This window comes from Colletotrichum siamense (genome assembly GCF_013390195.1).
Source record: "Colletotrichum siamense strain Cg363 chromosome Unknown KSG_Cg363_contig03, whole genome shotgun sequence".
Taxonomy (NCBI): Eukaryota; Fungi; Ascomycota; class Sordariomycetes; order Glomerellales; family Glomerellaceae; genus Colletotrichum; species Colletotrichum siamense.
Window position 1 is genome coordinate 4,415,612 of NW_023501016.1, and position 17,051 is coordinate 4,432,662.

Below are 17,051 nucleotides of genomic sequence, written 5' to 3' on the forward strand. Positions count from 1 at the left end.
ATCTTCGTGTGAAGTATGTAGTATATGTTTTCTGCTTTTCCGTTTTAACCACCCCCCAAAGTCTAACCCTTTTTTCTCTTGTTCCCAGTGACATGTATTTTGTTTCTTCTCCGCTCGCTGATTCCGGGAGCGTGTTCCCGGCCCCCTATTGTTCTTTTGAGAGAGGGGATGAGAGGGGGAAAGGAGAGGGCGTTGATCCCCTTCACACACACACACACACACACGCACCCAACCAACCACCTTTACCCCTGACCGAAAGCTGCTGCTGCTGCTGCGGCAGTCCCAAATCAGCCCACCCAGCGTCTGGCGCTCTTGAACATCCTGATCCACGGACCGAATTCGCCCCAGGCCTCGACCTGCTCCGGGGGAACGTAGCTGCCGACGTCCGCCATAATGGTCCGCTCGGGATGGGGCATGAGGGCAAAGACCCTGCCGTCCCTGCTCCTGACGCCAGCCACGCCGCCAGGGCTGCCGTTCGGGTTGTACGGGTAGCTTTCCGCGCCCGCGACGTTGAGGCGGTTGTCGACGTACCTGAGGGGCGCGAGGCCGTCGGCGCCCAGGTCCTCGAGGGCGTTGGGGGAGGAGAAGGAGGCGCGGCCCTCGCCGTGGGAGACGGCAATGGGGAAGGACGAGCCGTCCATGCCGTGGAGGAAGACGGAGGGGTTCGCGCCGCGGGACTCGTCGACCTTGACCATGGCGAAGCGCGCCTCGAACTGCCTGCTGGCGTTCTCGACGAACGTGGGCCAGTTCTCGGTGCCCGGGATGAGCTCCTTGAGGCGGGTGATCATCTGGCAGCCGTTGCAGACGCCGAGGGCGAAGGTGTCGGGGCGCCTGAAGAAGTTCTCAAACTCCTGGCGAGCGTGCTTGTGCTCGAGGATAGACTGCGCCCAGCCCACGCCGGCGCCGAAGACGTCGCCGTACGAGAAGCCGCCGCCCGCCGCGACACCGACGAAGTCCGCCAGCGAGCGGCCAGCGAGCACGTCCGACATGTGCACGTCGATGGGGTCGAAGCCGGCCGCCTTGAAGGCGAAGGCCATCTCCTTGTGGCTGTTGACGCCGACCTCGCGGAGGATGGCGACGCGGGGCGCCTTGCGGACGAGGCTGCCGAGGGTGGCCGTCAGGGGCATGATGTTCTCCTTCGGGTCGAAGGTGAGGTTGTACGACAAGCCCGGGTCGGTCGAGTCGGAGACTGTGGCATACTCGCTGTCTGCGCACGCCGGGTTGTCTCTCTCCCTCTGCATGGCGTAAGACGTCCTCGACCACCACTGCTGCATCTGGGCGCGGTCCAAGCTGACGATAGGCGCGACTCCTCCGTAACGAATCGTGAGCGACTGGTCCGACTTGCGCTTGACGACACCGAACTTGCGGATAAGGCCGGGGGGAGGACCGCAGGTGGCGAAGCAGCGCTTGAAGTTGATCTCGTCCTCCTTGCGAACCTGGAAGACGGCGCCGAGCTCCTCGTGGAAGAGAGAGGCGAGGATGTCGGAGGCGGAGCCGGACTTGGAGATGCCGTCGAGCATGACGTCGACGCCGCAGCGGCCGGCGAACATCATCTCGGCGATGGTGGTCATGAGACCACCGTCGGAGACGTCGTGGTAGGCCAGGACGACGCCGCTCTTGTGGAGCTGCTGGAGAGCATCAAAGTAGTCTGTAATAAGATCCACGTTGCGAACGTCCGGTGACTCGTTTCCAAGCTGTCCAAGTGACTGCGCCAGGGCGGAGCCGCCCATCGCCTTCTTGCCTTCGGCGAGATCGACGTAAAGGAGGATCGTCTCGCCGACGTCCTCGACGCGACGGAGCTGGGGCGTCCAGGTGTTGCGGACGTCCTCGACGACGGTGACGGCTGTGATGATGACGGACATGGGAGCAGTCACGCTCTTGGCCTCGCCGGACTCGCGGTCCTTCCAGGACGCCTTCATGGAGGTGGAGTCCTTGCCGACGGGGATGGAGATCTTGAGTTGGGGGCAGAGCTCCATGCCGATGGCCTTGACGGCCTCGTAGAGACCGGCACCCTCGCCGGGGTGGTTGACGGCGGCCATCCAGTTGGCAGAGAGCTTCACGCGGTCCAGGGTGCCGAGGATGTCGGCGGCTCCGAGGTTGAGCAAGCTCTCTGCGACAGCCATGCGAGCAGACGCGGCAGGGGAGATGAGAGCCAGCTGGGGCTTCTCTCCCATGGCCATGACCTCACCAGTGCGGGTGTTGGAACCCAGCTGGAACGAGGTGGCTGTGACGGCGCAGTCAGCGACCGGTGTCTGCCAGGGGCCGACCATCTGGTCACGGACGGAGAGACCGCCGACTGTCCTGTCACCGATGGTGATGAGGAAGGACTTGGAGCCAACTGCGGGCATGCGGAAGACACGCTCAGTCGCGGTAGTGATGAGGGCGGCGTCGTTGACCGTGCCGCTGATGGCTGCCGTAAGGGCGGAGACGGCGTCGAATGTGGGCAGGTCGAGTCTGCGAGACTCGACGACACGCTCAAGGCGACGTCCAGGGGGGAAGAGAGCGTTGAAGGGAAGGTCGATGGGCATGGGGTTCTCAGGGGAGTCTCGGTCGCTGAGAGTAAGCTTCGCGTTGCCCTCGGCGTCCTTGGTGACGACGGTTCCAACATCGGAAAAGGGGCATCGCTCACGACCTACGGTCAATTAGTTTGAAGCCCTTTGTATATACGTATAAGTGTAGACTTACGGCAGATGCTGACGAATCGGTTAATGTTCTCCTTGTTGACGAGAAGGACGTAACGCTCCTGAGCCTCGTTACACCAAATTTGAAGAGGGCTCATGCTGCTGTCGGCGGAGTGAACCTGGCGAAGCTCGAACTTGCCGCCGAAGCCGGCGTCCTTGACCAGCTCGGGGAGGGCGTTGGACAGACCACCTGCACCGACGTCGTGGATCATGGCAATAGGGTTTTGCTCGCCGAGGGCGGCGCAGGTGTCGATGACCATCTGGGCACGTCGTTCCATCTCGGGGTTGCCACGCTGGACACTGGCGAAGTCCAGCTCGGCGGTATCCTCGTTGGAGGCGCTTGATGAGGCGGCACCTCCACCGAGACCAATGAGCATGGCGGGGCCACCGAGAACAATGGCGTGAGCACCATCGTGAACGTCGCCGAGCTCCTTGAGAGCGTGCTGGGGACGGACAGTTCCGACACCTCCGGCGATCATGATGGGCTTGTGGTAGCCACGCCACTCGGGAGAGTCCTCCTTGCCGACGTTGGTAAGGAGAGTGCGGAAGCAACCAAGCAGGCAGGGTCTTCCGAACTCGTTGTTGAAGCGGGCGCTACCGATAGGGGCCTCGAGCATAATGTCAAGACTGCTGGCGAAGTGGGCGGGCTTTCCGAGGTCGACCTCCCAAGGGGCGTTCTCGTCAGGGATCAACAGGTCAGAGACCCAGAAACCGCAGAGGCCAGCCTTGGGGGCAGAACCGCGACCAACGGCTCCCTCATCACGAATCTCACCTCCGGCACCAGTGGCAGCACCAGGGAAAGGAGAGATGGCGGTAGGGTGGTTGTGAGTCTCGACCTTGACCAGAACATGCACCACCTCCTTGGTGAGCTTCCAGCTTCCGGTGGAGTAGTCAGGGGCCCAGAAGCTGGCGGTCTCGCCCTCAAGGACAGCAGCGTTGTCGCTATAGGCGGAGACGGTGTACTTGGGGTTGGACTTGTGAGTGTTTCTGATCATGCCAAAGAGGGACTCTCCCATCTGGACCTGGTCAATGGTCCAGTTGGCGTTGAACTGCTTGTGGCGGCAGTGCTCCGAGTTGACCTGGGCAAACATGAAGAGCTCCACATCGTGGGGATTGCGGCCAAGACGCTTAAAGACCTCGACGAGGTACTCAATCTCGGACTCGTCCATGGCCAGGCCGAACTGCTTGTTGTAGGCCTTGAGGGTATCAACGGGGTCAGCATCGCCGCCAAAGATATCGACGACTTCCAGGGGATATCTCTGGCCCTCGATGAACATGGCGGAAAGGTCGGGACGAGACAGGCCAATGGTCTCAGTCATGCGGTCGTAGACGACATCCTTGAAGGCGATGTCGTCCTCAGAGACGGGCTGCTCAAAGGTGATTGTGATGGCTCTGCCGCGCTCGATGCGATCAATGTGGTCTGCGAGACCGCACACATGAGTGATGCTGGTACCCTTGGAGGACCAGGGAGAGATGTTCCGCGGGGTAACATAGTAAGTCTTTGACGACTCCGTGTTGGCAGCGATCTGGGCGGTGGTCTGGTCAGGAAGACCGAGCCACTTGGTCAGCTTCTGCTGGACAATGAGGTTGTTGTCGCTGTTCTTGAGGTGGACGTAGTACATCCAGATGCCGGCGACGTGGGCGACCTTGTTAGCGACATTGGCGTGCTTGTTGATGCGAGTCTTGAGCTCTTCGGCCTGCTTGGGCGTGTACGCCTCAGCGCCGACGAGGGTAAGGAACTCCATTCTGGCCCGGGTCGGGGTTGCACACGGAGAGCGGCCAGCGATCAATGGGGAATTCTCGCCCGGATTGAGGGTTGGCGACAAAGATAAGTTTTGCAGCATTCTGCGTGACTCTCTCGGCGGCGGCATGGCGGGGTGATCAAAATTTTGGCGGGGCGCCAGATAAACGATAAGGTAGCGTGAAAACGGCGTCGAGAATGGCGGGGCAGTTCTTCATTTTTGTGGCGGTGGAGGTGCATGGTGGGGTTCATTTTTTCGCAGGACTCACTGATCAAGGAGTGTTCACCTCGAGGAGCAGGAGCCTGACTGAGTCTCTCCAGGTTTGGTGGTCTTGTCCCGCGACAGCTGGGCCCGCTGTGAGGCATCCCCAGGGCCGGGCGGAGGGGCACTGGACTGGACGCATGAATCGTGGCTGGTGGCCCTGAGGTGCGCCGTTGTCGGAACAAATTTGGCAACCAAGTGTGGCTGGTGGGGACATGGTTGGTTCAGTGTTGTGAGGGATGAGTGTGTCCCCAAAGGTTATCTTATCTTGCTTGGGTGATGGATGAAGGATCAAAACTAAAATCGAAAATATTATAACAAAACCTCCCGTGTTGCCAGCCTTGGTTTTCCCCCGTTTTCTCAGTGTCTCTACTGTCTCTACCTTGTCCATCTTTGCTTACCTAACCTAGGTATCTCTGCACTTTAGCTGGCTGGACCTTGCTGCATTAACCAGAACTAGCAGTGCCGGGCCTGCCATCGCAAAATTTCCATCCGATGGGGCCGAACCGAGCGCAACACTGGAACGCAGCTCCCGTCACAATTTTGCCCAGCGTGTCATTCACTGACTTGCTGGCTCGGGCAGCGACGGTTTTGGCGGTGTTAGCACCTGGTCACGTTGACATGGACGGATACAGTGGAGCTCAGAGCGCCTGGGTGCACGGCGAGCAGCGAAAGTGCCGGCCGCGTCGTAGCGCATCTGGCGCTGTGCGATCGCCCAAGGTTTCGGGTCTCCGGGATGCTCCCACGTCTCCGTGCCCAACAGTCCCGTGCCGTGCCCCCTTACCTACCTTACCTGCTAAGGAACCTCTTGGTGCGCTCCATTCTGCGGCACTATTTCTACCAACCCTGTCACTCGCCCTCCTAAAACAGCGTCAGAGGGACCAGGCGACGTCAACTGGCACCTGGAAACAAGCAATTCTGGGTGGGAAGCTCGACCTGCACCTGTCTTGGCCCGCATCTGATTGGCTCCCCTAAAGTCGCCGTTCTGGATCCCCAATTCAAAAAGATCGGGTTCGACAACTCTGCGACCGCCCGCCCGCCCGCCGCGCTGCGCTCCGCTCCTCCCCTTCTTTTTCTCGACGCGACAGCCCTTCCTTGACCGACATCATTGCATCTCTTTTTTTCTCTTTTGCCATTTTCTTTAGAGTCGGTCGGGTGTTTGTCTTTTGCCGAATCTTTAATCCAACCTCGTCGTGTCACAAACCGCCAAGATGATGCACTGGCTGACGTCCTTTGTGACGTCCTTCACGGGCTACCTGGCCCCGATCTTCCTCATCATGTCGCCGGTCCTTTCCTACAGCGACCAGGCCTTGTCGATGCACCGAAACAAGTCGAGCGCCGGTTTCTCTCTGGACATCCCGTTGATCATGCTGGTCGCCTCTCTGCTGAAGTGCGTGGGTCGAAGTCCGTCCTCTCCGAACCCAAGCTGACATGCTGGTGCTACGCAGGATCTTCTACTGGCCCGGCTCACGATTCGACACCGCCCTCCTCGTCCAGGCGATTCTGATGGTTGGCATGCAAGTCATCTTGCTCAAGATTGCGCTGGAACACCGTCTGCCCCCGTCATCCAAGGGTGGAGAGGCCGCGACACCTTTCGCAAACGTCAACGACGGTCCCGTCTTTGGCGCATCGAGACCGTACCACTTTTGGCAGTGGAGGTCGCCCAAGCCGTGAGTCCACAGCCTCGCAAGTGCTGCGCGGAGCTCCGACTAACCAACATGGCAGCTACTGGCAATTCCTGCTGTACTTCTTCATCGCCTTGACCGTCTGCGAACTGCTGCTCTCTCCCGTGCCGGCGATTTACCAGAGCTACTCGGTTTTGATCGGCTACATTGGTCTCTCGGTCGAGGCGACACTGCCCCTCCCTCAGATCTTTGCGAACGCGCGCTCGCAGTCTTGCAAGGGCTTCCGCTTCTCCGTGCTGGCGAGCTGGCTGATTGGTGACGCCATGAAGATGTTCTGGTTCTTCACCTCGACGACCGAGATTCCCTGGGCCTTCAAGCTGTGCGGCATGTTCCAGGCCTGCTGCGACTCTTTCCTCGGTGTCCAGTACCTCATGTACGGTGACGGCGAGAAGGGCGAGATCAAGGAGCATGCCCTGGGCAATTATCCTCAGTACCCTGCCGGTGTCTATAAGCCGCCTTTGCCCGACCACATTAGCGGTCGCGTCACCCCCACACGGAGGACGTCGTCGCCGTACGGTAAGGAGCTCCGATAATTGAAATGCGTAATTCTGCGTTTGGCTGTATAAATGGTTTCGTTTCCGTCGACATGTATGATCCGCGCGATACGGTGTAGAATCTGCGACATATGGCAAAAGATATGGAAAGTAGCTTAGACAGGGATTAGACAGGGAGTTTCAGGGGCCAAGAGCCCGGGGCCAATTGTAATGCTATGGAAATGCAGGGGTTTTGATGAGAGAGGTGAGCTTGGTTTGCTCTGGAGATGTGTGCAGGCCGTTAACTCGCGTTAGCGACTACCTCTCACGTCACTTTCTGGGCGAGCTTGTGGCATCGCGCATGGCGTAACGACTGTCGTATTGGTTGCCGTTGGTCTGTCTGGATACCCAATTTCATAACTGATTTTTCTAATTCGCATTGGCTTTTCTTTTTCCTATGCTGTGCTCTTTTCTCTGCCGCTGCCCAGGTATCTTGGTATCTGCGGCTCACCAAAGGTTGCCAATGCTGATGAGTTTCCTAAGCCTCCCAACCTCCTATTTTCCAAGTTGGCCACCCGACTGCCGTACCACTCCATCGTCGACAACCTCCATCTGGCAGTCTCTAGACCCTGGAGCTGTAAGTCCTCAACTTACACCTCAAAAGTCCGCTCGTTGCGAAAGGACTTCGTTTTCATGATACTCGCTTGTCATTGACCTGCCAACGCCCCACAACCTGCTCATTTGTCACTATACCCTGTCTCTCTCTCTTTCTCTTTCTTTACTCGACCGACGACGAAATTTCCCGAATTGTCGACGACCTGCAGGAGCTTTAACGATCCTTTTTGCTACGAAATCGAGACATTTCCAACGGTCATATCTCAGACGACGTCCAAGTCTCCACTGGACGGTTCAACTCGATCAGCCTTCATCCCCGTACCCACCTCCGTGGGTATTCCTTGTCTGGTGAGAGTTGGTCTTGAGCGCAAGTTCAAGTTCGATTTGAGGAACAGTTGCGAAGAGTCTTGGCTGGGAGCTTGACCTCTCGTGAGGCGTCTTAAGCAACGTGGACGGGACGAGGCTAAATTAGACTGAGGGTCCATCGGGAGCTAAGAGGTAAGTTGCCTTGCTACTCTCTCATGGTCGATGTCTTTAAGATGCGCCATGTCTCCTTCTGTTGTATACCCTATTATACTCTGCCCAAGTCTGTGGCTACTATGATTTCCTTTGTGTGGAAGCTTTATGGCCGCCCCAAACATCATCTGCTCGGAGACAACTCTGCAGATGAGGGTATTGTATCTTCTCAAGCTTCTCTATGCACGAGACTCATCTCATGATTTATGGGGAGTCGCGGACGAGCATAGGATCCGATCGTGTACTAGGCATAAAGCATCGCAAAGCAAGCGCCCTCGTCAACACCACAGTACCTGCCGTCCTCGAAATAAGACGTTCGAAAGCGCCTGCCCTGGAGTCTTCTGCTTGCCTATCTTTGGGATATAAGTTCGGCTTCACTCTCTCCTCTTTTGCTTCCTTTACAACCAAACACATCCACCATCATCAACTGATTTTGAAACTGACACAACCTCACCTAGCCCAACACATCTTATCCATTAAAGCTTGTCTTTCTTTCCTACCATTCTCCTTGAATACCGTGTTTCAACGCCATCTTGGTAAGTCCATTGGTCCGGATCAGTTGTGGCCCTCGTCCTGCGTGAGCCACGACCCACCGTTGTCTCTTCCCTTGCCCAGCTTCATCGCCGAGTTCCTGCCCTCTACATGAGCACCTTCCCTCACACGACTCCTACTAGCCTCAACTTCCATCCCCAATCCAACTTCCAACAACTACCCACATCAAATACACAAAGGCTTACCATCACTCAGCACACCCAGCGCCTAGTCAACCATCGCAGCCTTACCGAGTCAACCTCAAGGCACCAGTCATTTACCAAAAGCACTATAATTTCTCACTTAAGAGACTACTCTTTCCTTAATCCTACCAGTGAGTACGCAGAACTTCTCCCCGTACAATTTTTGCCCACCGCACCTTCTCCGTACTCCTTCCCTCTTTCTTGCCTAAGAGCTTCTACTCGTTCCCTTTCTCCTCTACCTCTACCACGACTACCTCACCTCACCTCTCAACACAGCCCACCCGCCGGTACATCACCAACCTCCTCCACCCTCAATATTTTTAGCGGAGAGTGCGACTGACATAGCAACTGCCCCGCATCAGACAAGACATCAACATGGCTCCCGTCACTTCCAAGACGAACTTCAAGACCTACGACGCGCAGGCTCGCCTGCTGCGCGCCATCGTCGCTGCTCACCCCGAGGTGAAGTGGAACTACAAGGGTAAGTGCGACCTCTCGACTACTCCTTACTTGTATTTTACCTTGGTTTCCTTGTCTTTTTCATTCGTGGTCTGGCGTCTCTGACGTCTGGAAGATATCGCCGAGCACTTTGGGTCCGACATGACGGAGTACGCGGCTCAACACCGCTTCCGCGCCCTCAAGAATCACTCAAAGATCATCAAGGATGCAGTCGCGTCGGGAATGGACTGTATTCATATCCCAGCAGATCTTCCCAAGGATGCCAAGGGTAAGACGTGTTTTTGGTTGCTGTCGACTTTGTTCATGTTTTTTTCGTCGCCAACCTGTGAGTCCTGATGCTAATGCCTGAATAGATATCGCCAAGTTCTTCGGCGAGTCGACTGCCGACGGCATTCAGTTTCAGTTCCGAGGCATCAAGAAGGATGCTGAGTCTCTCAAGCAGACCGCCAACAGCGGCGGGAACCCAGCCACGGCCTTGAACCTCTCTGGCGCCGGCCCCTCCAGCGCTGCTTCGACCCCGCGCAAGGCCACTCCTTCGAAGCGCCTTGCCTCCGGTGGCGGCCGCTCGACTGTCAAGAAGGCCAAGCCCATCAAGCTCCAGCCGTTGAGTGACGAGGAGGATGACGAGGGTGGTGACGACGTCGATTATAACGCACTCGAGGACACCCCCTCCAAGTCGCGGGTCCGCGACCACGTCCTCGACGGCCGCATCGGCAAGACCACTCCCAGTCGCCGCAGCAACACCCCCAGCCGCGCCGCTACCATCGCCGCTGCTGCCAACATAAGCAACGTTGCCGCGGTCGACTTGACCACCTCTGACAGCGAGGTCAACACCCCTGACAACGCCCCGGCTTACGAGGCCCCGGCTCCTGTCAACTCGAAGCCCGCTTTCATGGCCCAGTCATTCGAGCAGCCGGCCGTCTCCCAGCCTGCCGTTCAGCCTGCCACTGACGTCTTCGCGTCCCAGCCCAGCTTCTCCCAGCAGGCGGACGACAGCTTCTACTTCAACCCTGAGCCCCAGGACGCCATGCCCAGCTTCGTTGTCAGCGAGATGGCCAGCTTCGACCAGGGTCTCTTTGGCAGCAATTACATGGACAACAACGATGGTGAGATCTAGGATGGCGGGGAACAGGGAGAACCAAGGACGGCGATTGGATTCGGATTTGCTTTCGTGCCTTCTAGATTTGCTTTATGAATTCCCTTCTCTCTCAGGATCTCGGGAAGCTTGGCGTTGGGAAGGTATCCCTAGGACGGGAAACACATGTACATTAGATGATTGACACGATTGACAGATAGTCAATCTCCACACAAGGCTTGATACGTGGGAAGCATTCAACAAACTGAGATACCATGGCAATAGGCCATCATGATTTACACCCTCTGCCATCCTCATGCGTATGATGTTGCTATGCAATATGAAAAATGTAATGACGGGTATCTCTTTTTTTAATTCGCTGCTGTCTACAGAGTGCGCCCGTCCGAGTATTCCCCCCTTTTGTTTATTGGCATTTGCTTCCCCTTCCCCCAAAAGACACTCAAGTCTCCTTCTCACCGCTGAGCAGCTTCCACAGTGCGTCCCTCTCGACAAAGTCGTGGTGAATGATATTGACCAGCCAGTACTCGGAGCGTATTCTCTCCAAAAGGGCCTCGCTCTCGCTGCCCTTGCCGTAGACCTTTGCCCACTCGCCCCAGATCTTGAACGCCTCCTCGGCCCACGCGCGGAAGCTGACCTCCTCGATGATGGTGGGCGTGATGATCTCCTTGCCGGGGAAGACGCCCCACGTAACGGCGTTGGTGCTCGTCTCGGTGCCCTCGAGGACGAGGCCGCCGCTCGAATCGGACGAGACGAAGTCGCCGGCGGCGTTGGCGGCGTAGAAGCAGATGGACTTGTCCTTGACCTCGTTGAGGCGCGCGACGAGGCCGGCCCAGTCGGCCGAGGGGAGGAAGAACTCGACAAAGGACTTTTGGAAGACGAAGCCGTGCTGCGGGCCCCAGCCGAAGGTCGGGTCGCGCGAGGGGATGCCGTTGACGGCGGGCTGGGAGGCGACGGTCCACCAGCCGCGGGAGTTGAGCTCGAGCAGCTCCTGCTGGATGATGTTGGACTCCGGGAGGAGCTCCTCCTCGCTCCAGGGGATGGCGCTGAGCTGGCCCTTGATGTGGCGGATGAAGAGGTTGTTGATGTCCTGGACGGTCTTGGGCGTGCCCCAGAGGCCGACGGCCTGGGTCACGGACATGTGCAGGCTGACGCCGTAGCCGTCGATCTCGCCGTAGGCCGGGGAGCGGGCGTCACCCCAGCGGCCGTTGGGGAAGTCGTCCCAGGTGGCCTCGCGGCCGAGGACGCCCTCGCCTTCTGAGATGGCGAGGGTGTTGGCGCGGGTGTTTACGGGCTCCGCGGAGAGGGAGGCGGCGGTAGTCTCGTAGGCGGGATTTGAGGCCGAGGAGACGATGACGCGGTTGTGGGGGTCGGAGCCGATGGAGGAGGCGCGGCGGTTGGAGTTGGAGAGGGCGCGGGGGACGGCGGACATGGGGTTGAGGCCGTTGAGCTGGACGGTGGGCATGACGGTGGCGCCGCCGACGGCGTCGTCGATGATGGCGGACTCGTTGTCGTCGTCTGCGTGCTCCGGGATGAGGCCCGTCCTCTCGAGGATGAAGGAGACGGCCTTTTCGAGGTTGAGGGTGTAGAAGTGGAAGCCCTTGGGGCCGGGCGTCCTGCTCTTGACCTCCTTGACTTGCTCGACGAGCTCGCTGAGAATGTCGACGCCGACGCGCTTCACCTTTTCGTCGTCGCCCTTGGCCGCGTCGAGGCGGGCCATGAGAGCGTCTGGGACCTTGGCGTGGCTGAGCTTGGTGGTGCGCTTGATCATCTGGTAGCTCTGGATGGGCATGAGTCCGGGCAGGAGGGGAATGGTCTTGAAGGCGCCGCTGGGGTGCTCGCGAAGCACCTTTTCAAAGTTGTCGTAAGCCTTAATGTCGAAGAAGAGCTGGGTCATGATGAAGTCGGCGCCGGCCTGGACCTTGTCGACAAGGTAGGGCAGGTCGTGCTCGAAGCTCTGGCCGAGGGGGTGGCTCTCATCGGCGTGGCCCTCGGGGTAGGCGGCAACTCCTATGCAGAAGTAATCGCCGTACTTCTTCCTGATGTACTTGACCAGGTCGATGGCCCAGACGAAGTCGTCCATGTCCTCGACATCGGAGTCCTCGGCGGTGCGGTACTCACTCTTGCGTGGGGGATCACCTCGCAGGGCGAGAATGTTGCGGATACCGAGTGCCTTTGCGTCTTCGAGGGCCTTATCGATGAGCTTGCGGCTCATGTTGGTGCACGTCAGGTGAAGGCAGGTCGTGAGACCCAGCTCGCGCTGGCAGATCTCGGCCAACTCAAGGGACTTTTGTGAGGTTGAACCGCCGGCGCCCCAGGTCACGTTGACGAAGAGAGGGCGCAGAGCCCTTTCCATTCTGTCCAGACGGTCGCGGAGGTTGGAGAAACCCATGACGGTCTTGGGCGGGAAGAACTCGAGGGAGAAGTAGTTGGCATCTGCCGGCAGGGCGGCGATCTTGTCCGTTATCTTGTCCATCTTGAGAGTGGTAGCTGTGCGTATTCCGATATTGTTGAGGCGATAAAGGGTCAATTGGAACTTCTGGCCTTCTGCGACTCCTACGTCGAAGAAGAGAGCCTTCAGCTGAAAAATCTGGGGTCGTATGCCGTTGATATCAGACCTCGGTGGAGGGGTAAGGCGGGGTGCTCAGCGGGTGAGTCTGAGAATTTGCCTTAGACACCTGGTAGACTAAGTGACGTGCGTAGAGACGGCAACTGAGAGACAAAAAGATGTCTGGGGTACGACGAGCTCAACGGTGGAAGCCGCTCTGGTCTGGATAGACTTGAATGCTACCTTATTGGTCTGTTTGCGCTGTCGTCATTCCTTAGCACAAAAGGCGTATCCACGAAGATATTGAAAGACATTTGAGCGATGGCGGGGCAGTTCGCTTTAAGGAGATCGGTGCGCATACTGTGACCGCAACTTCAGATGACACATCCGCAGGGCGGTGAAGCCGGTACACAGTGTCTAGGCCAGCCCCTAACGGTTTTTAGTTCTTCCGTGCTTGTTGCTGGGCTGTCCCTGGCTGTTACACCTTGGAGAAAACCCCCTTTATTAACAAAAGATGGTGAGAAAAGGGGGAAACTAATATCTCATGTGTCCATGTCCGGTCGCATAGCTGGTCTTATCATGGTTGAGAGACGGCAGGGCCCTGCAGGCAAACACCAAGTACGATCTCGTCCGTCTGCATGGGCTGGTCCAACAGTGTGATACCCCAAGACGATTTGTCCCAGGGGTGCGAGGGACAGATGACGTTCCCCTGCAGGTCCGCCCTACCCTCCGGAATTTTAGTGGCAGAGGACCCTGCAGGGATTCTGGGCGCCATTCCGAGAGCTCTCCGTTTTTGATGGAGCTCGGCTTGCAGGAGCAAACGAGGTCACCTTCCCTTCCACAAACCCCACGATAGCGTGACAGCGGCGGATGACTACAACCTCGCCGATCTCATTTCAACATCGACGTCGTCAATTGGCCATGACACAACCGTCGCGATGCAACTGATCCACGCAAGACATATCGGCCGCGTGTGGCCTGCTCGGGCCGTAGCGACATTTGCAAAAACTGCGGGAGCTTCACCATCCTTGGCATACCGACACCCGCAGCCCTTCGCGAGCCCATGCTTGGCTGCCGCCGCCCAGAGACGAGGCCTTGTCGACCTTCCTGCTCTGGACAAGAAATGGCGCCAGCAGTGGAAGACCTCGAAGTCTGCCGCAGACGATGCAGATTCTAGCAAGCCGAGCAAATACGTCCTGCCCATGTTTCCGTACCCTTCAGGCACCTTGCACATGGGCCATTTCCGAGTCTACACGATTGCCGATGTTCTCTCCCGATACCATACAATGAAAGGCTCCCGGGTCATTCTACCCATGGGCTGGGATGCCTTTGGACTTCCCGCGGAGAACGCTGCCATTGAACGTGGAATTGACCCCGCCATTTGGACCAAAAGCAATATTTCAAAGATGAAGGAGCAATTGGAAATCATGAACGGCACTTGGAACTGGGAAAGGGTTTGTTAATCAAATTCGTCGTTCGTTTCCATGTCTGACTTAATGTCTCGCAGGAAATCGCCACCTGCGATCCCGAATTCTACAAGCACACCCAGAAGCTCTTCCTGATGATGCTGGAGCGCGGTCTCGCCTACCAGGACGAGGCCGAGGTCAACTACGACCCGGTCGACATGACGGTTCTTGCGAACGAACAAGTGGATGCGAACGGATGTTCCTGGAGATCAGGCGCCAAGGTTGAGAAACGCAAGCTGAAGCAGTGGTTCTTCCGCATCTCTGAGTTTAGAGAATCCTTGTTAAACGATCTGGAGACCCTTGCCAAGGACGATGCTTGGCCTGAGAGAGTTCTTGCTCAGCAAAAGAACTGGCTGGGCAAGTCGACGGGCGCAACTATCAAGTTTCCCATCCTGGCCATGGGTTCTGACATCCACGCCAGCATCGAGATTTTCACCACAAGACCTGACACCCTTTTTGGGGTTCAATATGTCGCCTTGGCTTCTACTCACCCGATGGTCGCTTCTTTGGCCAAGGGTGACCCCGAGTTGCAGGCTTTCCTGGATACTCTTCCAGGACTGCCGAAGGACTCCAAGGTTGGCTACCTCCTTCCTCACGTCAGGGCTATCAACCCGCTGGCCTACCACGAACAGACCCCCGATGCCACGAAGGCATCTATCCCGGTCTATGTGGCGCCATACGTGCTTGGGGACTATGGTGAAGGAGCCGTTATGGGCGTGCCTGGCCATGATCTGCGAGACAATGCTTTCTGGAAGGAGCATCACTACGACGAACCTGTGAGATTTGTTTTGGCGGCATCTGAAGATGAGTCGACGTCCGCAATGGTAAATGATCCGTTTGTTGAGCATGGAGTCATGACAGCGAATAGCGGTCTTTTCAAGGGCAAGTCATCCGAGGACGCTGGTCGTATGTTGGTCGGCATCCTCGAGGCATCAGAACTGGCGAAGCCCGTTGAGAAATGGAGGTTGAGAGATTGGCTCATCAGCCGTCAGCGATACTGGGGAACCCCCATTCCGGTTATTCATTGTGGCTCCTGTGGCCCGGTCCCTGTTCCTGACGACCAGCTTCCGGTCAAACTGCCCCAAGTTGATGAACACTGGGCGAACGGAAAGCCCGGAAACCCATTGGAAAGAGCCGATGACTGGGTCAACACCAGCTGTCCCAAGTGTGGCGGTGAGGCCAAGCGAGATACTGACACCATGGATACTTTCGTCGACTCAAGTTGGTACTATGCTCGCTTTACGGACCCTAACAATGACAAGGAACCTTTCTCGGTTGAGGCCGCAAAGCAGATGCCTGTCGACTTGTACCTTGGCGGCGTTGAACACGCCATCTTGCATCTGCTCTATGCCAGATTCTTCTACAAATTCCTGGCTACAACTCCTCTCTTCCCAGCTTCGGAGGAGGGCGCAGTTCACGAGCCTTTTTCCCGACTGATCACCCAGGGCATGGTACACGGCGAGACCTTCACCGATCCGAAGACTGGAAAGTTCCTGAAGCCGGATGAGGTTGACTTGAAGGACCGCTCCACTCCGAAGGTGATCGCCACAGGCGAGACGGCGAATGTGTCCTATGAGAAGATGTCCAAGTCCAAATACAACGGAGTTGACCCGACGCAGTTTGTCGCCAAGCACGGCGCGGATTCCACGCGAGCCCACATGCTCTTCCAGGCGCCTGTTGACGAAGTCCTGAACTGGGACGAGAGCAAGATCAGCGGTGTCACACGATGGCTCCAGAGGCTGCATGACCATGCCGAGAAAATTCAAAAGTCAATTACTGAGGCCGAAGGAACCTCTATCAAGGTGTATCTCGAGGAACACCCAAAGAAGTTCGGAACTTTGAGTGCTAGTGAACTGGCCACCTGGGATGCGGACATTCAAACCTGGAGAGCTGTCCAAGGGACCATTGACTCTGTCACACAATCTTACGAGACGGTCTTCTCCTTGAATACGGTCATTTCGGACCTTATGGGCCTGACCAAGACTCTGCTCGACAACACGGTTGCAAGCCCACTGATCCAGAGAGAGGCACTATCCACACTCCTGCGGTTGACAGCCCCTGTCACGCCCGCCTTTGCGGAAGAATGCTGGAGCATTCTTTACCCTGATGCTGGCTCTATCTTCCGGTCGTCTTTCCCCGTGAAGGACGACACCGAGTCGCTGCTGACACCCCGTAAGCAGCCCGTGGCTATCCAGATCAACGGCAAGCTGCGTGGTGTCGCGGAGATTCCCTCCCCTCCATCTGATCTGGAGGGTGATGCATTGAAGGACTGGATGTTGGCGGAGGTGTTGAAGTCTGATGAGGGCAAAGCCAAGTTCTCGAGCGGCCCGCTTGACATCAGGTCTCCAAAGAGGGTCATTGTCGCTAGGGGTGGCAAGACGATGAACTTTGTGGTCTAGAGATGTAAAGATATGATACCCGGCACTTGTAAAACGTAGAAATACAATAAAACATCACTCCCAGATCTCGTCAGTGTAGAATGGTGACTTGATGCGTGAAGCCACCTAGCGCTCGGTTGGTGCCTTACCCCATGTACGCATCCCGCATTGCAGGTTGAGCAATCAACCTTCCCATCATTACTATACATACCCCCAGGACAAGGACCTGTTTTATTTGGGAACAAAAAAGTTGAGTTAAAAAAGTTCTTTCGTCTTCGGTCTTTACTATTTGACCACAGATCCTGTCGCCCAAATGTCTACATTCGAGACTCTATCTCTGCTCTCACTTCCCATGTTCATGTCTATACTCCTCTGTGCGCCATGTCTCGTAATCGTCTAT

At 57.1% G+C, this 17,051-nt stretch overlaps 5 protein-coding genes across 5 annotated transcripts; 3 read left to right on the top strand and 2 right to left on the bottom strand.

The window, feature by feature from the left end:
- Positions 1-287: 287 nt before the first annotated feature.
- On the bottom strand, positions 288-4,426 carry ADE6 (Phosphoribosylformylglycinamidine synthase; the record flags this gene model as incomplete). Its single annotated transcript, XM_036636996.1, has 2 exons — positions 288-2,632; positions 2,686-4,426. 2 exons carry the CDS (start codon positions 4,424-4,426, stop codon positions 288-290), a joined length of 4,086 nt encoding a protein of 1,361 aa, XP_036497050.1.
- A 1,469-nt stretch (positions 4,427-5,895) lies between these two features.
- On the top strand, positions 5,896-6,902 carry PQLC1 (PQ-loop repeat-containing protein 1; the record flags this gene model as incomplete). The annotated part of the gene is made up of 3 exons (XM_036636997.1): positions 5,896-6,074; positions 6,133-6,354; positions 6,410-6,902. 3 exons carry the CDS (start codon positions 5,896-5,898, stop codon positions 6,900-6,902), a joined length of 894 nt encoding a protein of 297 aa, XP_036497051.1.
- Positions 6,903-9,082: 2,180 nt separating this feature from the next.
- CGCS363_v005149 (uncharacterized protein) lies at positions 9,083-10,283 on the top strand (the record flags this gene model as incomplete). Its single annotated transcript, XM_036636998.1, has 3 exons — positions 9,083-9,188; positions 9,282-9,434; positions 9,520-10,283. The coding sequence occupies 3 exons, from the start codon at positions 9,083-9,085 to the stop codon at positions 10,281-10,283; spliced, it is 1,023 nt and encodes a 340-aa protein (XP_036497052.1).
- Positions 10,284-10,701: 418 nt separating this feature from the next.
- met11 (Methylenetetrahydrofolate reductase 2) lies at positions 10,702-12,735 on the bottom strand (the record flags this gene model as incomplete). The annotated part of the gene is made up of 1 exon (XM_036636999.1): positions 10,702-12,735. One exon carries the CDS (start codon positions 12,733-12,735, stop codon positions 10,702-10,704), a length of 2,034 nt encoding a protein of 677 aa, XP_036498002.1.
- A 1,010-nt stretch (positions 12,736-13,745) lies between these two features.
- On the top strand, positions 13,746-16,672 carry CGCS363_v005151 (Leucine--tRNA ligase; the record flags this gene model as incomplete). The annotated part of the gene is made up of 2 exons (XM_036637000.1): positions 13,746-14,261; positions 14,315-16,672. The coding sequence occupies 2 exons, from the start codon at positions 13,746-13,748 to the stop codon at positions 16,670-16,672; spliced, it is 2,874 nt and encodes a 957-aa protein (XP_036498001.1).
- Positions 16,673-17,051: the final 379 nt, after the last annotated feature.